At 44.4% G+C, this 20,620-nt stretch overlaps 1 protein-coding gene across 1 annotated transcript in view; it reads right to left on the bottom strand.

Annotated features, from left to right (window-relative positions):
* LOC111955090 (RNA polymerase II subunit A C-terminal domain phosphatase) overlaps window positions 1-20,200 on the bottom strand; it is a 127,566-nt gene extending 107,366 nt beyond the window's left edge. The window contains exons 1-8 of the mRNA XM_023975167.2: window positions 19,726-20,200; window positions 18,489-18,572; window positions 18,250-18,343; window positions 17,943-18,071; window positions 17,579-17,729; window positions 10,224-10,314; window positions 9,148-9,314; window positions 7,138-8,178 (exon numbers count right to left, since the gene is read on the bottom strand). Coding sequence (XP_023830935.1) covers window positions 7,138-8,178; window positions 9,148-9,314; window positions 10,224-10,314; window positions 17,579-17,729; window positions 17,943-18,071; window positions 18,250-18,343; window positions 18,489-18,572; window positions 19,726-20,027 — 2,059 coding nt within the window. The 5' untranslated portion in view covers window positions 20,028-20,200. The remainder of the gene's footprint in view (window positions 1-7,137; window positions 8,179-9,147; window positions 9,315-10,223; window positions 10,315-17,578; window positions 17,730-17,942; window positions 18,072-18,249; window positions 18,344-18,488; window positions 18,573-19,725) is intronic.
* Window positions 20,201-20,620: the final 420 nt, after the last annotated feature.

The raw sequence follows: 20,620 nt of genomic DNA, 5'->3' as shown, positions 1-20,620 counted from the left end.
TGTTTTATTGGCATTACGTCAGTTCAGACGAGGGGTGGGAGCAGCAATTTCCACTTGACTTGGGGCTACTGATGTCTGACACACAGACACAGAGAACTGCATCTAAGAGCAGCAMTGTACCTCATCAGAACACCGTACCCAATTAACACAAGGTTAGCCCATCTCACGGCAACAAGTACTGACCTTGCTCTGCACATCAACAGCCTTTCCTTTTTGGCCATATTTTCTCCCCGAATGTATCTGGTGCGTCTGAAACTGAAACGGGCTTGTTCTGTTCTGACTGTAGCTATAAGCCAGGGATCCAGAACAAGAAGAGGTCAGCCCTGAGACTGCATAGCAACAGCGACCAGACAAACAAATCCTCTGAATATGATCTGACAGGCAATGCTGAAATTTGAGATGACTGAAAATAAAAATATATATATGGATACAAGCTAATACATTAGTCCGTGAGCAGGACGCCACAATTTGGGCGGTCGAGCTCACTTGGTCTTTGTCCCCAGAGTTGGAAAATGTGCAATAGCAGTGCAGCAATGGCAGCTTCCTCCCTTCTGCCCATTCATTTCCCCCATAGGAATTTTACAATATGACAAACATTGTCAGTATACAAGTTTACTGGTCACGTATACCCTTTGATCATGTCTGATGGATAGCTGTGAATATAAGCTTTCCAATGATATATTTCCAGAATGTTCAGGTCAACAGAACTTTGACATATCAGAATTGCCTGTATAAATTGCTTTAAAAAGGAAACCCTGATACATTTTAAATGTTGTTTGATAAGTTTGACTAAGCCACTCAGGAACATTCAATGTCTTCTTGGTAAGCAACTCCAGTGTAGATTTGGCCTTGTGTTTTAGGTTACTGTCCTGCTTAAAGGTGAATTCATCTCACAGTGTCTGTTGGAAAGCAGATAGAGGAAAACCAAGTTCTTCGATTTGCTCCAAACATAATGCTTTGTATCCATTTTTGTTGTTGTTGCAGTATATAAAAGTACCTCGTTGCAAACAGAATGAATGTTTTGGAATATTTTTGTACAGGCTTCCTTCGTTTCACTCTGTCATTTAGGTTAGTATTGTGGGGTAACTACAATGTTGTTGATCCATCCTCAGTTCTCATATCACAGCCATCATGGTGAAATCCCTGAGCAGTTTCCTTCCTCTCTGGCAACTGAGTTAGGAAGGACGCCTGTATCTTTGTAGTGACAAAGGGGTTGAATACTTATTGACATTTCAGCTTTTCATTTTTAAAACATAATTCCACTTTGACATTATGGGTTATTGTGTGTAGATGAGTGAAACAATTCAATTCAGGCTATAACAACAAATTGTGGAAAAAGTAAAAGGGGTGAATACTCTGAAGGCACTGTAAGAGAGCAATTACTTGTTGTATAATGACATTGTCATATGGGAATATCCCTATGGGGAAAATGAATGTGATGGAGGGATGAAAGAAAGAGTGAGAACACAGAAAGCTGCCATTGCTGCACTGCTATCACACATTTTCAACTCTAGGGACATAGACCTTCAAGACAATCACTATAAGACATTGTCATCCCAAGTGAGCCCGACCCCCCCCCCAATCTTCTCTTCTTAAATCACTACAAAAGAAACCATTTCCCATAGGCCACCAGCAGTGCTTTTCTATTCATGCTGTGTGTGCTCTCAGCTGGCTGCTCCAGAGCACTCCTCCCAGCCTCGCCTGCCTGCCTCCCAGCCTCGCCTGCCTCCCAGCGCTACCTGAGTGGTGAGTCAGATGTCCCCTCTCTCTCCAGCAGAGACAGACATGTAGGCTATTCAGACAGACAGGTATTGATCAGCGGCATGTCAGCGTGATGGAGAGGAACAACCACGTGAAGGCTCTTAATCTCACTGCTGTCTACAGTGCTGACATACTGTCCCCTGTGGCTTTGTCCCCTTGAGCGAGAGAAAAAAATGAGATGCTGAGAAAACAGGGGAGACTCAGGACTGTGGTGTTTCATGGCATGGTGGTCCTGACCATTGACCACCAGACTTGTCTTAAGATGCAATTAAAATAACCAATCACCTAATCAAGAAGCTATATAAATCCCAGTACAATGAATGCCAGACTGTCTTATGCTCTTGTACCGACAGCCCACACAATGGCTGCTTCTTAACATTGAAGTGGGCTACTGTATGCTGCTGCGCCGTTAAGTGCTCCTTCTCTCTGTGGTTCATTTTGTCCGGTTCTGACGTACAGACCACGGACCGTTGATTGCAAAGTGCAGCTCCGAGAGAGCCAGTTCCACGACAACGCTGCCTGCTGTCTGAGGGCACGTTGGATWGGATGAGAAACAGCATCATGCTGGGCTATTGTTGCGCCTTCCTTTAGAGAGACATGACATTCGCCTGCCAGTCAGACAGCCCCACATACTTAAATGATGCTACTCTGAAAGATGGAAGGGAAGTAATCATCTGTTTGGCACAGCCAGACAATTATTCCCTGCTCCTCTTTCAGAGTAGCATCACTGAAGTCATTTGGAATGTCAGGAGGTAAGGTGACCCTATAAAGCCTGCGTCTCTCAGACCGTCCATGTGTCTCTAATGGCTGAAGAGAGGTGCCTGTGTGATTTACATTTAAAAATGGGACTGAAAGGGGCTGTCTGCCACTCTGCATACTCGAAATGTGAAACCAGTCCCCCATCCTAAAGTACATGAATGTTAAAGGAGAATCTAAGAACACAGTTGTATTCATTGTCCAGGCATGCTTGTCTTGTTAATGGAATCGTCACCCCTTTAGAACTGAAAAGAGAACCCTGGTAATGGTCTTCTATCTTTAGAAGAATGGGTCATGTTAGCAATTCAAACCAGACCTCATTTCAGTCAGTAGGAACTCTGACAGTGCCATCTGATTGAACGSCAGCAAAGTGCTTAGCGAGGCCAAATTGAAACCACGGCTACACAGCGACAGAATTTGAAATGGAACAGCGACAAGCTAATGGTGTCTGTCTTATAGTTGTACGTGTTCAWCAAAACACTTGGTAATAGTACAGTTTACTTGGTCACTGTGGGGCTTCACTGTGCAAGCCATAACTAGCCARGTACAGATTCAATAGCCATAGACCCTAGGTGTGATGATCCGTTTCACTAGAATCCATCTTACAATCCAAATGACAGTGCAATGTCTCTAATAGCAAAGCATGATATCATCTACACCCATTAGGGACCGGAATATGCGAAAGCTAAAGATGAGAAAAGCAATTCAGAAACAGCTTAGGCTAGTCTCTGTTTGGATTTCTTTAATGGATTAAATTCAGGAGAGAATATGTACTGTAGGTTATATGGCTCTCTGGTTTCATCACTTAAGTAGGCCTAATATTCTTGATTGTTCAGCTCGCTAGAGAATCTAGATGTACAGTGATGGAGGACAGAGTCTTCTGGCCTGTTGACTAGGTTAATAGGGAGGAACAGAGAGAAAACACCATAGTATCACTTCGCCATCCCATTAAAACCCTACTCTCTGCTAGATGTTGAGGTTGAATGTGTTGAGCAGATGATGTCACTGGAGCAGTTAGAAGTCTTTTCTCCTCCCACTCCAGCCTGTTTCTTCCCGACATGGCCTGCGTCCCAAATGGGCCCATAGGGATCTGGTCAAATGTAGTGTACTATAAAGGGAATAGGGTGCCATTTGGGACACATCCCTGCCTTCCACATTAGAAACCTGATACCTTAAAACGGAACACTGTGTTGAATTAGTTTCCAGCCACAATTGTCCCCCACGATGACTGTGGATCTGGTCTTAGTACATTAGTACGTCCGTATGTTTTTCCTACGCGATATTTCAGGCAGCATCAGCACGATTTTGACGAAACTTGGGTGAATCATATGTCTTGCCATAGATCCGGCCTTTACAAAAATGACACATCGGCCAGATGGTGGCTCTATAACAAGAGAATGAAAATGCTAACTTTGAAAGGTCATGCCCCTCACCCCGTTTGACCAAAAGTCACAAAATTCAATACATACACTACATGGCCAAAAGGATGTGGACACCCCTTCAAAATAGTGGAATTCGGCTATTTCAGCKATACCCGCTGCTGACAGGTGTATAAAATCAAGCACACAGCCATGTAATCTCCAGAGACAAACATTGTCAGTAGAATGGCCCGTACTGAAGAGCTCAGTGACTTGCAAAGTGGCACTGTTATAGGTTTCCACCTTTCCAACAAGTCAATTTGTCAAATTTCTGCCGTGCTAGAGCTGCCCAGTCAACTGTAAGTGCTGTTATTGTGAAATAGAAACGTCTAGGAGCAACAACGGCTCAGCTGCGAAGTGGTAGGCCAGACAAGCTCACAGAATGGGACCGCCAAGTGCTGAAGCYRGMAAAAATCGTCTGTCCTCGGTTGCAACACTCACTACCGAGTTCCAAACTGCCTCTGGAAGCAACGTCAGCACAAGAACGGTTTGTCGAGAGCTTCACGAAATGTGTTTCCATGGCCGAGCAGCAGCACACAAGCCTAAGATCACCATGCGCAATGCCAAGCGTCGGCTGGAGTGGTGTAAAGTTCGCCGCCATTGGACTCTGGAGCAGTGGAAACGCGTTCTCTGGAGTGATGAATCACACTTCAACATCTGGCAGTCCGACGGATCAATTTGGCGGAATCCAGGAGAATGCTACCTGCCCTAATGCATAGTGCGAACTCTAAAGTTTGGTGGAGGAGGAATAATGGTCTGGGGTTGTTTTTCATGGTTCGGGCTAGGCCCCTGAGTTCCAATGAAGGGAAATCGTAATACTATAGCATACAATGACATTCTAGATGATTCTGTGCTTCCAACAGTGTGGCAACAGTTTGGGGAAGGCCCTTTCCTGTTTTAGCATGACAATGCCCCCGTGCACAAAGCGAGGTCCATACAGAAATGGTTTGTCGAGATTGGTGTGGAAGAACTTCACTGGCCTGCACAGAGCCCTGACCTCAACCCCATRYAACACCTTTGGGCAGAATTGGAACGGCGACTGAGTTTAATATCTTATAGTTTATGTTTTTCAGTCAGAGCAGTTCAGGACCCCCGTCTAAATCAACGTAAGCACCCATGCCTGATGGGATCAATAGCCTGGTACAGAGGTAGGCAACACTGTTCATGGAGGAGCGCCACAGGTACTGCAGGATGATGTTCCAACTAGGCACCACACCTGACCAACTGAGCTAATTGATCAGCTCAGTGATTGCCTGAATTCAACACACCTGGTCWTCCAGGTCAGTTAAATCAAAAACATGAAGTGCCTGCGGTAATCCAGGGCTGCCTACCACTGGTCTATTATGTTAATGTATTGTGATGAAAATTGGGGAGGGTACAGTGGACCTGTCTCTGTCAGTTAGTACGTTCGCCACACAATCTCAGATAGCACTGGCTTTATTTTGACGAAAGTTGGGTGAATGACGCGTCTTGCAATAGAGATCCGGCATTAACAAAATGACACTGATTGGCCCGAGGTGGGACCTATAGTAACGAACTGAAATGTGTCAGTCACACACGATCTCAATTGGCCTAAGGAGGACAATGCATAATTCGTGGGGGACGACATGTTTACTGTTGCCTTGTTAAATTGTGATTTTACTCCGTCAGCAACAACCATTATACTGTACTCTTCTTCCTGATGTTTCTTAACAAAGACAATTGCAATGCTGTTAGCAGCTTTTTCCTTTGCAAATGGTTATTTACTTTGGGAAGGAAAAGCACTTCACTTTCAAGTGAAAACATAATGCTTCAGGCTGCTTTTTCTGCTCTMCTCTAGTTTGTTTGGTCTCAGGACCCAACGAAACAGACAAACCGAGACCTAGCACCCTGGCAGAGTACACAGGTCCTCTCTCTCAGTAGTCCAGTCAGTATCCGATAATGATTGTGAATGAGCCAACTGTTTTATTCTGCCAAACGAGCAATTAACAACCGCATAAACAGACGTTCGAAATGACCTGGACCAGTGAACCGGAAACCGGTAAAAATGGGATAGTTGATGTGATTGAGAGGATTATGTATGGACCATGGGGACAGGCTCTTATGTGTTTGAGYCATGAACRGGGGTCAGACTGATGCATTTGAGAGGTGATCATCATGTCATTATGGATGTAATGAGTCAGACCATGCTGGCCCTCTAGTGCTGCTCTGACCTGCTGGATCAACAGGCTACGAGGAAGATCCAGAAAAATCCATCCTCTCTGACCTCCTCCAATGGGCTTTGAGGAGGTGAGGAACGAGGACGCSAGGAGTATGCAATTGAGATTCTCCCMGTGTTGACAGAGACTAATTATTATTTAATCCATCTGTGTGGTGTTCAGCCCGTAGTTTTACCTCACCACTCAGACTTCCATTAACAACGGCATAACCAGTAGGGCTGGGAATTTCCAGGGACCTCACGATACGGTATTACCCCGATACTTTGGTGCCGATACGATAAGTATTGCGATTCCATATGTATTGTGATTTGATGTTCCAAACACATTGCTCACCATAGGTCTACCGCAGAGGGACAAGAGAGAGGGATGAGAAATCAAGTTGATCAGTCATGGAAATAAGTGCTGAAAGRTAATTGGCTCCCTACTTAATAAAAAGAAGATGGAGGACGCCTGCATCTTTGTAGTGACTGGGTGTATTGATACACCATCCAAAGTGTAATAAATAATTTCACCATGCTCAAAGGTATATTTTTTGTACCCATCTATCAATAGATGTCCTTTGTGAAGCATTGGAAAACATCCCTGGTCTCTGTTGTTGAAACTGTGTTTGAAATTCACTGCTCGACTGAGGGACTTTACAGATAATTGTATGTGTGCGGTACAGAGATGAGGTAGTCATTCATAAATTATGTTAAACACTATTATTGCACACAGAGTGAGTCCATGCAACTTATGTGATTTGTTAAGCACATTTTTTCTTCTGAACATATTTAGACATAACAAAGGAGTTGAATACTTACTGACTCAACACATTTCAGCTTTTCATTAACTTGTAAAAATGTCTAAAAACATATTTCCACTATGACATTATGGGGTTTTGTGTGTAGGCCAGTGACACAAAATCTCAATATAATCAATTTTAAATTCAGGCTGTAACACAACAAAATGTGGAAAAAGTCAAGGGGTGTGAATACTTTCTGAAGGCACTGTATGTAGTAACTCACCTGCTCTAGCAGCAATGAGGTGCGTGGTTCTGCCAGGGTCTTTTGAGCTGAGCAGGAGGTCCTTTCCTATCTTTGCTCCCAGGGCCTTGGCGTGGTAGTTCTCCCTGGTTCTCTCCATGGGGTAGTTGGTGGGGTACAGCCCAGAGAACACAATGGTGGTGCCCTCCAAGCTCCGGGCCTTCAGCTCCGGGACGATCTTCCTGATATCAGGCGTCTCTGGGCGTTCCTTCCCGAGGAAGGCGTTGTAGCGGGCGTAGTATTCCCTATGGATACGCTCCAACACCTCTTGTAGGTAGATGAGGTGGTTATCCTTGTCCACCTCCTCCATGGTGACTCCTGACTGTTCACTGTTCTGGGACTCTGTCTCAGCCTTCCTCCGTTCTGAGCACCCGTTCTCCTGCTCAGGAGGGAGGACAAGCACAGACGTCTCCCCTCCTACCTCGGAGCTGTTCTCCCCGGTGCGCTTCTGCTTAATACCCCCCTCCTCCTTTCCTCCAGCCCTGCCTGATGGCTCCTCTACTGCCGCCTGCTCCGCCCCTTCCTGTTTGGACTTCCTGGTCTGGCTGTACTCCCCCTCACTGTCTGATGAGGGTGGTTTACACGTAACAGAGTCAGAGTCACTGGACAGGTCAAAGTCCAGGTTGCTGTTGGGCTCATGGAGGTCTGGAGGAGTGGAGGATGTAGGAGGAGCTTCCTCCCCTGAGCCCACTGTCCTGCTGCCATCCTCCTCCTCTCCTTGCACCGCCTCTTTCACATTCGTCCTGTCGCTCACCTGTGCTGCCGTGCTGGCCTCGGCCCCCACGCCCTGACCCTTCTCCACAGCCTCGCCCGGTTGAGTCCGTTCATTGGCTGCTGCTTTCTGAGTGGCTGAGGGGGCTGTTGACTCCACCCTCCCTCCGTTGTTGTGGTCTTTAYCCCGCTGTTTCTTACGGCCGTTACTCAGCTCCTCTGACGCAGACGACCCCCCATACGGCCCCGCTGTAGGCCCTGACGTTACTGCTGCTTCCGAGGCCTCTGCCGGTCGGCTGGCCTGGCTGCCGGCTGGGGTAAAGCAACATCACAGGAAGATTCGTTAGCACATTAAAACACATGCGCGGACATTTTGTCACTTAAATCACTAGACTAGAGGGTGTCTGTGAATCCATTTCACTGAAGTTGTTTTGGAGGTGTATCCGAATGGAGGCAAGTTGACCTGTGGCCACTGGGGCACTGAATCAGCGTTGAAAACACGGTCTGTTTAAACCATGGTGCATGCCTCAACAAGAACAATGTCCTTCATAGCACTTTATCCTCTCAGGTCATCTACAAACTCTTAGGAATAAAGAAATCCATGGGTCTGGCAGCTGTCCATGTGATGTCACGGAAACCAGCAGCACTTCCCTAATTGATCTAACAGCCTGTGTGTCATTCTCTCCTGGGAGCCCATAGAAGTACTCTCCCTCATTTGTAGCTTGTCCTATTTGTCTCTACTGCTAATCAAAAAAAGCTCTCCACTGTGAGAGGCTCTCTGAGAGAAAAGAACCCACGCCCTCCTGAGACTAAGCCTGAGAGGGTAATCACGGTTCAGATGAACCCAATCAGTCTGCCACGCAGGAGAGCGGTGCTGCAGTCTGCCACGCAGGAGAGCGGTGCTGCAGTCTGCCACGCAGGAGAGCGGTGCTGCAGTCTGCCACGCAGGAGAGCGGTGCATCGTATGATGCAAATGAAATCAAAACAGTGAGACTCCATTTGCAGCCAGAGTACCAGGATGAGGTCACATCCCTGAAGTAACCATCAAACCGCTCCCTCTTCCTCTCTGAACTTTTGCCACGCGGTGGTTTTAGAAGGTAGTGTTTTTTTCTTTCGTGTAAAACTGACAAAACACTGAATGCCCTTATAAGGGAGTGAGGACTGTTTTTCTAAGTCATAGGGTTGTTTTAATAGATCACCGTGCGTCATGTATTGACCACTTCAAAACAGTGCCCACTGTGCCATGTTAAGCTCATTGTCTTCAGACCCTGTATACAGTACCTTTCCTTGCCTGCTGGGCCTCTTTAGACCCGGGTGGAGCGTTGATATCTCCTGTGCCCTGGAAGTAGATGTACTTCTTCACAGTGATCAGGTTGGGAGCAAACTTCCACACGTCCTCCCGATCATCTATAATACATACCATCGAGTCTCCACACGGGAACAGATTCCTTAGGGGTAGATGAGAGAGAGAGATATAGAGAGGGGGAGAGAGAGAGGGGGAGAGAGATTAAAGGTAGAAAAGAACGAGAATGAGAGAGTTAAATATAAGTGAAACTGGCACTCCCTCTCCTCTGACACGTGTAACACCCTAGGCAGTGTGTCTTTGGGGAATAACAAAGTCCCACAGTAACAGAGCACAATGCTATGCTCTCTCGCCATCTCCCAGTCATAGGCTACGTCCCAAATGGAACCCTATTCCCTATGGGCCCTGGTCAAAAGTAGCGCACTATAAAGGGAATAGGGTGCCATTTGGGAAGGACTCTCAGAATCCCTTCAGGGTAGAAATTAATTCTGTCCGTCACGCTTACTAATCATTATCTGAACTTCATAACTATACAAGAAGCACATTTTCTACCATTAGGACTTTGATTTAATAAGAGAATGATGTTCTAGCAGGCTTCTATAACAGGAGTCACTGATTAGAAGGAATACTGCATGGCTATTGGCTATTCCCTCCGCTCATCTATAGCGCTATCATGCTAGAGCTGGATGGCTCAGTTTTACAGTGCTGTATTGTCTGTGGGGACAACCAAGTGACTTCAGATGACTTGACTGATGCCAGGTTTTAATCAACACTAAGGTCTAGTAGCTCCAATCATTACAGGAATTCCCTAAGTTGAATTCTTCAGCAGTAGTGGCTGAGTGGAAATCAATTTCTCCTTGACTGAATGAATGCATTTTCTCCAAAGTGTCTAAATTAAAGATAACATATCAGCTGTGTCCTTTTCATATTGGACAGATTTTTCTTAAAAAATGTCCTGGCGGAAGATGCTACTGGTATGTGTCAACGTGTAATGCGTGGGCTTCATAAAGCAGTGTGTGCTAGCAGCTCTGCCAGACAGAGAGCCAGGTCTGACCTCAGGTTCCCTGTCTTGGAGAAGGGGTCGATGCATTCGTCTCTGGACAGGATCCTGTGGGAGAACAGCTTCATCTCAGGGTCCAGGAAGCCTACAGTCACAGAAACACACAAGAAAAACATCTTAAAAATGGACTCAATAAATTATAGGAGAGAGAGCACGAGAAACAGAGAGAGAGAATGAGAAACAGATAGAGAACGAGAAACTACATTAGACATCCTATTTAAAAGAGCACTGTGGAAAAGCAGGATGTATTCACAAAAGTAAAGGCGCAGTTTTACCGAACTGCCAATCTCCATTACTCCCCGGCCGCCTGGCGATACACAGGGTACACAGGTTTTGAGTCCATTTAGAGCCAATTCTCATGTTTTTTCTTTATCTGGACGTTTTCATGTTTTGTTACACAAAATTTTCAATTTGAACTCAAATGAAACTGCAGACATCGCTGTGAGACATCTCTGTATACTCAGTAGGCTTTCATTAAAACCTCAAAGCTTTGAGATGAGAACTAAATGCAAGCTGGGTCTTCTCAGTTTCTCTTTAAAAGCTGCAGAATAATGTGTGTCTGGAGGAACAACAAAGCCTGGCTTTGATGGAGCAGCGACATCCCCACTTCACAACAAACACCTAGCTACCTGGATGCTATTAAACCCCAGAGAAGAGGGCAGGCAGGCGGGCAGGCATCTACTAAAGCACACAAACCCATCTACATGGAGAAACAGACAGATACAGTGACCTCTCTGCTCCACAGACTGAGGTAAGTACTACATTACACACTCACTATTCATTTGCTTCCAACGTTCTGCGTTTACATTCATTATAGAATAACTTCTAATTGGTAGCGAAATATCGTTTCCAAACTTTAAAAAGATCCAATGTTCATCTCTATAACCAAAATGCTGATATTTAGATGACTAAAATGCTCAACCTTTTATTATAACTTAATGTAAAGTGAGATATGGTGAAAAGTAAGGTTGAGTATGAGGTGGCTATATTATTCTCTGTGAGAGGCTGGTAAACTGACCAGTGAGGAGGCATCCCAAATCCCACTCTATTTCCTATATAGTGCACCAGGGCCCACATGGCACTGGTCAAAAGTAGTGCACTATATCGTAGGGATGTAACGATTCACCAATATGTTCAAATGTTTAAGATATGACTGCATCGGTATGAGGGAACCCAACCCAAATGTAGCATGCATCAGTCTGAAAATCAATTCAAACGTTACAAATCGCTGGTTCACAAAATGTTTTTGCTCAAATTACTTTCCATCTTCCGAAAATACCTCTCACCTGTGTCGAACTAAGAATGTAACTATGTTGACAGTCATTGCGCTACAAATCATTTTGCATGCCGAACAACCCCCGGCGATATCAGTCAAACTGTACGCAGCTTTGCACGCTGATTAACGATAGGCAGGCCTATTCTTGATCCGGCACATCTGCGCGTCACCTTTAGAATTCAAAATGTTTGTAATGGCTTGCGCAATATTAAGCTTTATTAGTTGAGTGACAACCAATGTATTTTGCGATGTTATTTTGTTGTTGAAAATTGTGTTTTACTGAAATAAAAGCTACCATCAGAGACAACTAATCTGGCTATAGGTAGGCTACATGCTGATCGGGGCTCACATTACATTATGATTATTCAGGTTCACCATCAGCAATAGTTTTACTTGAAACAATCATAAGTATATGTCCATTTTTAAATATACAGGGTAAAGGTGATGATTTCGTAACGAGGACAAGCAGTCACTTGTGCTAACCGCACTGCATGGAAGAGAAGCTCACTCAGAGTCTGTCAAAACTTCCAAACGGTCTAAACCACTTGATTATGAGACGGGGGTAAAAGCCAAAGTGGTGCTATATAATAACTAAAATAAATATTGATACACTACTAGCTCTAACACTTTTAATCTGCAAAAACAACAAATTAATTAGTGGGTGATGGTGATTTCAGATCAAAACATTGCCAGCCCGCCCCAACTGATAGTGGGGTGGTAGACTTCCAGTTTCCTTTATGGCTCAGCTTCCTAAATAGACATAGAGCACGTTCGAGCGGATCACTTTTGTCAAGTCGGTGACCACTTTTTGCAACTACATAGGAGTCACTATTTGTCAACCAAACATTAGGGTGGTTTGTTTGACCCACGCGAACTTGGCCAAAGACGTGACTAAAACATGAGCCAACTTTGCCACGATTCTGGATACAAATGAAAGTATTCTGGATACAAATTATATTTCAGACCTCTCTAACCAATTAATTGAACACACGTTATGTTTTCAGTTCGTGAGTGTGTGATATAGAAAAGCTTATACCTCATTTCTACAGAAAAACCTTCATGAACAATAGCAGCTACAGTGCCTTCAGAAAGTATTCAGACCCCTTGACTTTTTCCACATTTTGTTAAGTTAGCCTTATTCAAATTATTTTTTTTATAAATACTCAGCAATCTACACACAATACCTCACATTGACAAAGCGAAAACAGGTTTAGAAATGTATTAAAAATAAACAGGAATAGCTTATTTACTAAAGTATTCAGACCCTTTGCTATGAGACTTGAAATTGAGCTCAGGTGCACCCTGTTTCCATTGATCATCCTTGAGATGTTTCTACAACTTGATTGAAGTCCACCTGTGGTCAATTCTATTGATTGGACATGATTTGGAAAGACACACAACTGTCTATATAAAAGGTCCCACAGTTGACAGAGCATGTCAGAGCAAAAACCAAACCATGAGATCGAAGTAATTGTCTGTAGAGCTCCGAGACAGGATTTTGTRGAGGCACAGATCTGGGGAAGGATACCAAAACATTTCTGCAGCCTTGAAGGTCCCCGAGAACACAGCGGCATCCATCATTCTTAAATGGAAGAAGTTTGGAACCACCAAGACTCTTCCTAGTGCTGGCCGCRCSGCCAAACTGAGCAATCGGGAGAGAGGGGCCTTGGTCATCTCTGCAGCACTCTACCAATCAGACATTTATGGTAGAGTGGCCAGACGGAAGCCACTCCACAGTAAAAGGCACATGACAGCCCGCTGGGAGTTTGTCAAAAGGCACCTAAAGGACTCTCAGACCATGAGAAACAAGATTCTCTGGTCTGATGAAACCAATATTGAACTCTTTGGACTGAATGCCAAGCATCACGTCTGGAGGAAACCTGGCACCATCCCTACGGTGAAGCATTATGCCGTGGGGATGTTTTTCAGCAGCAGGGATTGGGAGACAGGACAACGACCCTAAGCACACAACCAAGACAATGCAGGAGTGACTTCGGGACAAGCCCAAACTTGAACCAAATCGAACATCTCTGGAGAGACCTGAAAATTGCTGTGCAGCAACGCTCCCCATCCAACCTGACCGRGCTTGAGAGGATCTGCAGAGAAGAATGGGGGAAACTCCCCAAATACAGGTGTGCCAAGCTTGTAGCATCATATCCAAGAAGACTCAATGCTGTAATCACTGCCAAAGGTGCTTCAACAAAGTACTGAGTGAAAGGGTATGAATACTTATGTAAATGTAATATTTCCGTGTTCTGTTTAATCTCTAAACCTGTTTTTGCTTTGTCATTATGGGGCATTGTGTGTAGATTGATGAGGAAAGAAAACAATTTAATCAATTTTAAAATAAGGCTGTAACGTAACAAAATATGAAAAAAGTAAAGGGGTAAAACTACTTTCCAAAGGCACTGTATGTTGACACCGCCATATTGATCTGAGCCTTGCTGTTAGAAAACCACTAGTGTCCGGCTTTACATCGCAGATGCACCTCCCCAGACTTCCCTCGCTGATTTTCGTCTAGATTTGGCTTCGTTAGGCTTACCGCTCAGAGACACCCACATACATAATTTACACAGAGAGAGAGGTCAGCTCAGACAGATCCATCCTAGAGAGGCCCAGCTCATAAGCACCATCAGCAGCAGATTTTAATTTYGAATAGGAAATCTATATGTTTATGCAACAAATGTTAGTGCTTCGAATCGAACCGATATGTTCCTTTAATCAAACCGAGTCGTTCATGTATCGATCGGAGCCCATATATCTAGATACAGTTGAAGTCAGAAGTTTACATACACCTTAGCCAAATACATTTAAACTCAGTTTAACAATTCCTGACATTTAATCCTAGTAAAAATTCCCTGTCTTAGGTCAGTTAGGATCACCACTTTATTTTAAGATTGTGAAATGTCAGAATAATAGTAGAGAGAATGATTTATTTCAGGGTTTATTTATTTCATCACATTCCCAGTGGGTCAGAAGTTTACATACTAATTGAGTGTATTTGGTAGCATTGCCTTTAAATTGTTTAACTTGGTTCAAAACGTGTCGGGTAGCCTTCCACAAGCTTCCCACAATAAGTTGGGTGAAGTTTGGCCCATTCCTCTGGACAGAGCTGGTATAACTGAGTCAGGTTTGTAGGCCTCCTAGTTCGCACACACTTTTCAGGTTCTGTCCACATATTTTCGATAGGATAGAGGTCAGGGCTTTGTGATGGCCACTCCAATACCTTGACTGTGTTGTCCTGAAGCCATTTTGACACAACTTTGAAGTATGCTTGGGGTCATTGTCCATTTTGAAAGACCCATTTGCGACCAAGCTTTCACTTCCTGACCGATGTCTTGAGATGTTGCTTCAATATATCCACTTAATTTTCTTGCCTCATGATGCCATCTATTTTGTGAAGCACACCAGTCCCTCCTGCAGCAAAGCACCACACAACATGATGCTGCCACCCCCGTGATTCACGGTTGGGATGGTGTTCTTCGGCTTGCAAGTCTCCCCTTTTTCCTCCAAACATAACGATGGTCATTATGGCCAAGCAGTTCAATTTTTGTTTCATCAGACCAGGGGGCATTTCTCCAAAAAGTACGACCTTTGTCCCCATGTGCAGTTGCAAACCGTAGTCTGGCTTTTTTTATGGAAGGATTTGGAGCAGTGGCTTCTCCTTGCTGAGCGGCCTTTCAGGTTATGTCAATATATGACAAGTTTTTCTGTGGATATACACTGCTCAAAAAAATAAAGGGAACACTTAAACAACACAATGTAACTCCAAGTCAATCACACTTCTGTGAAATCAAACTGTCCACTTAGGAAGCAACACTGATTTGACAATAAATTTCACATGCTGTTGTGCAAATGGAATAGACAACAGGTGGAAATTATAGGCAATTAGCAAGACACCCCAATAAAGGAGTGGTTCTGCAGGTGGTGACCACAGACCACTTCTCAGTTCCTATGCCCAACACGTGGCAGGACGTTTGGCATTTGCCAGAGAACACCAAGAGTGACAAATTCGCCACTGACCCCTGTGCTCTTCACAGATGAAAGCAGGTTCACACTGAGCACATGTGACAGACTGACAGAGTCTGGAGATGCCGTGGAGAATGTTCTGCTGCCTGCAACATCCTCCAGCATGACCGGTTTGGCGGTGGGTCAGTCATGGTGTGGGGTGGCATTTCTTTGGGGGGCCGCACAGCCCTCCATGTGCTCGCCAGAGGTAGCCCGACTGCCATTAGGTACCGAGATGAGATCCTCAGACCCCTTGTGAGACCATATGCTGGTGCGGTTGGCCCTGGGTTCCTCCTAATGCAAGACAATGCTAGACCTCATGTGGCTGGAGTGTGTCAGCAGTTCTGCAAGAGGAAGGCATTGATGCTATGGACTGGCCCGTTCCCCAGACCTGAATCCAATTGAGCACATCTGGGACATCATGTCTCGCTCCATCCACCAACGCCACATTGCACCAGACTGTCCAGGAGTTGGCGGATGCTTTAGTCAGGTCTGGGAGGAGATCCCTCAGGAGACCATCCACCACCTCATCAGGAGCATGCCCAGGCATGGTAGGGAGGTCATACAGGCACGTGGAGGCCACACACACTACTGAGCCTCATTTTGACTTGTTTTAAGGACATTACATCAAAGTTGGATCACCCTGTAGTGTGGTTTTCCACTTTAATTTTGAGTGTGACTCCAAATCCAGACCTCCATGGGTTGATAAATTTGATTTCCATTGATAATTTGTGTAATTTTGTTGTCAGCACATTCAACTATGTAAAGAAAAAAGTATTTAATAAGAATATTTCATTCATTCAGATCTAGGATGTGTTATTTTAGTGTTCCCTTTATTTTTTTGAGCAGTGTAGATACTTTTGTACCTCTTTCCTCCAGCATCTTCACAAGGTCCTTTGCTGTTGTTCTGGGATTGATTTGCACTTTTCGCAACAAAGTACATTCATCTCTAGGACAGAACTTGTCTCCTTCCTGAGCGGTATGACGGCTGCGTGGTCCCATGGTGTTTATACTTGCGTACTATTGTTTGTACAGATGAACGTGGTACCTTCAGGCTTTTGGAAATTGCTCCCAAGGATGAACCAGACTTGTGGAGGTCTACAATTTTTTTCTGAGGTCTTGGCTGATTTCTTTTGAATTTCCCCATGATGTCAAACAAAGAGGCACTGAGTTTGAAGGTAGGCCTTGAAATACATCCACAGGTACACCTCCAATTGAGTCAAATTATGTCAATTAGTCTATCAGAAGCTTCTAAAGCCATGACATCATTTTCTGGAATTTTCCAAGCTGTTTAAAGGCACAGTCAACTTAGTGCATGTAAACTTCTGACCCACTGGAATTGTGATACAGTGAATTATAAGTGAAATAATCTGTCTGTAAACAATTGTTGGAAAAATTACTTGCGTCATGCACAAAGTAGATGTCCTAACCAACTTGCCAAAACTATAGTTTGTTAACAAGAAGTGGTTGAAAAACGAGTTAATGACTCCAACCTAAGTGTATGTAAACTTCCGACTTCAACTGTACATACCGAATAGTTTTGAAAGGGAAAGATGCACATCCCTACCATATAGGGAGACATTTGGCACGCATCCCAGCGAGATATGAAGATGCTGAGTACAGAATGAGCCTGAGAAACAAACTGAAGGTAAATGCTGACCTCTAGTGGCCACTCAGACTTCTAGTGCTACTCAGCATTTGCCTCAAATGCTGAGACCAATCACATTGAGGCATGTCTGTTAGTCTTACCGTCTAATTTTTCAAACTGGGGAGTGTATAGACAAACATTTAAATAAAACAATTCTCACCTATAATGCAGACAGCACTCAGGCATTAAGCGAAGATGTATAATTCCGTGGAGAGATTTTACAGAGGATGACATCCTAGATAATTCAATGTGTTTAAATTCACTTGGCATTTAGCGTCTGAGCACTCACACACCTTTGGCATTTACGTAATTTTTTTGTTGTTGTTGCATTCTTGATACTTTTTGCATTACTTACTGTAAAGTAAATGATATAGTGATTCAATGTAGGCATAATTATCAGAGAATGTGAGTGGGTACCTGCGATGGTGTGTGCATAGAGGCGGCTTCCGAAAGTGAAGACATGCAGCTCGTAGAGCTGGGCGATCTTCTCCAGGAAGTCTTTGCAGTGCGGACGCAGTCGCGTGTGTAACATGGGCTCCCCCCGGCCCAGCTGGAAGTGGAAGATTCCCTGTGGAACAAGAGCAGAGGCATGGGCAGAACCATCAATGGTTTGTTCTAGCTACATAACCACCAGTGGTTAATTGCAGACTAGCTACATACAGGGTGACTCTTCAATATCAAACCCACAGCAAAACCGGGGGAATAGAAATATCAAACAACCTCTTTTCATAGGCCAGAGGATTTTATTTTTATTGTAGCTATGTAGATCAGATACACATACCTTATTGGACATGCGCTGGCAGTGATGCTCGGTGGTGTGGATCAGGGTTTGGTCCAGATCAACCATAAGAACCAGCTTCTTGTTCCTGTGGAGTCTCTGCTGGTCCTCTCTGCCCAGCTGCTCCGCTTGCTGTGTTGGGGACATATCACAGAGACCAGGCATTTATAAAAAAGGAGGCAATGACTTCAACAAAACTGTCTCTACCACATTGTAAAGTTGAATTCCAACGACACAGAAGTATTTCTACAAGGTCACATTATCGTCAGAGGAAACTCGTCTTCTAGAGCCATGACATCCCGAGCCTCACCTCAGAGCTGACCATCAACTCGGGGACACTGTGCACCATGGAAACGTTTGCCGTGGAGATGTGAGCCTGCTGCCTCCCATTATTACTCTGCATCCTGAAAAAGAGAGAGAGAATCCACTTAGTAATGCATCCGCATGAAAGGTAATCTACAGCTAAGAAGCAGGCCTATTTTAAAAGTGTGTGAATGTGCCAATTGAAATTCTAGCATGGAATACATGTGTGTGTGGGTGTGTACTTACTGTGTGAGGTCCTGACCACATTCAGCACACAGCCCCTTCATCACGACTGGATGGCAGCATTCTTCTACTCTGACAATCACACCACTGGAAGAGAAGTGGCACTTGAGACCCTAGCATAACGAGTTTCCCCGTTAAAAAAGGGCTTTACAATGCAGGTGCCGGATAGAATGGCCACTTTCTCTCCAACATGTGTACATCTATATCTAAACAAACACGTTAATAAACACAGCTTCCCCATAAGACTACATTAGTGCCTCCATATTGAAAAGCACCAGGGCATAAGCCATCATCRGTTTCTGAACAACAAAATGACAACTGAATCGACACATTCAAACTTTAAAAACAGAAACAAGGGGTGTCTTCTTCAGCTCTAAGATAATATTTGGCCATTTTCAGTCAGGGGCACAACTTTGGTTTTATAAGCGGGGCATCACTTTTATTTTTTTTATCCAGTCAGTTAAACACTCCAAACAGCCTACCCAACCGCTTGGAGGCATCTGCATGGTACTAAAGCACACCGTTGCCTCGTTTTGTATCACGTTTCAATTATAAAACTGGGGGGGATAAAAATGCAATTTCATTATGTGTGGCCCCGTCCCCAGTGAAAGTCCACCCCTGTTTTCAGTAGTACAGGAATGGTTTCATGTTATTATATTCACAATGTGTTGTTATCAGTTACATAATTGACTGGTCTGGCTTGTTACCCAAATTCATAACACCAAAATGCTTTCTGAAGCACAAAGTTTTTTGAGTTCTGGTTCCGTCAAAAACTGGACCAAAAGTGCTCGAGCGTGCAAATGCGACGACTCGATACCATGTGGATGATGTAATGTGCATACTACAATATGGGCCAAGTTCGTTTGGGGTAAAAAAAATAAAAATAAAAAATAAGTTAGTTTGGCGTGTGCTGAATATTTAACTTAAGGACCAATCGAATGGTCCACTATTAAATCCCGCACTACTAAGGCACCGGGACATGCAAAACGAAATCCCCCCATTGACATGATCATTTCAGCTGTTCTAGAGATCGGCGCTCCAGCACACGCACTGAGTTAGGATAGATAGCTACCATTACCACCTATCAGCTAGGCTAGTTAGCAATGCTACTGCGAACGTGGTCTATGAGCAACATCATTAGTTGGCGAACACAGTAAACTACACACAACAGCACAATATAAAAAAATTGCTGACATTGGCAATATGAGCTAAATTAACGTTAGCTAGCTAGCATACTCACCCAGGCGATATGACTTGTCCAAGTAGACAACATAGGTCCTTCACCACTCCAGCTCGGTCCGATTTCAGTTTCTTCTCTGGCAGCCTTTTGGGCTGTTCTGGCGGCTGAGACCCGGCCTCTTTCTCCAGCGGGATGGGAACACATAACGCCAACACCGAGTCCACATTGACGAGGGACCCTGGTTTGACTTTCCATTCCAGCAGCCGCATAGGACGCGCTGCCATTGGGCAGCGGATCTCTGCCACTTGCGCGGTGGGGCCCTGTGCTGCCCCGCCACCGACGGAGTCAGCGGGCTCCTCCATCGGTTTCGCGCTTCAAATCCCTTTAAACTGTAGACACAGGTCAAGCAAATATATGTATCCAAATCGCGTGGAATTCGGTTTATCATAAATTATTGAAACTGCGCTAATAAAAAATAAAAAAGCAACGTGCGTTTTGAAAACAGACCGATGGTCCAGTTTCTTTCGCTCTTCCCGCCAGTAAACAGGAAACACAAGACTCCAGCGACGACAGTCGGACAGCTTCCGGTGGCTGTGATGACAGAGGACCTCTAATTTTAAGTCAATTAAAATACTTTGATCAATGGAACAGTTGTCATCCATATGTTCTGAAATAAACGTGTCAGTTTGAGGTTCATGCATAGCATGTCAAAGAGAAGTCGAAGTTGAGATTATCATGTAAACAAGATGCTAAAGAAATCAAATGGAAGATGCAACATCATGCTGTTCTGTTTTCCACTCACATTGTTTTCATCCCCTTCAATGCTCTGGGGATATCCCTTGATATCCCTCTACCTGATATGATGTAAGATGATGTAACGTATAAATCATGCATCTGCTCCTCCTGATTAGTAGAGTTGCTACCACTGACCTAAAGTCACACTGATAAGGGGCTG

This window comes from Salvelinus sp. IW2-2015, linkage group LG30, assembly GCF_002910315.2.
Source record: "Salvelinus sp. IW2-2015 linkage group LG30, ASM291031v2, whole genome shotgun sequence".
Lineage (NCBI taxonomy): Eukaryota > Metazoa > Chordata > Actinopteri > Salmoniformes > Salmonidae > Salvelinus > Salvelinus sp. IW2-2015.
The sequence above is the reverse complement of the archived record's forward strand: the minus strand, read 5'-3'. Positions and strand labels throughout refer to the sequence as shown.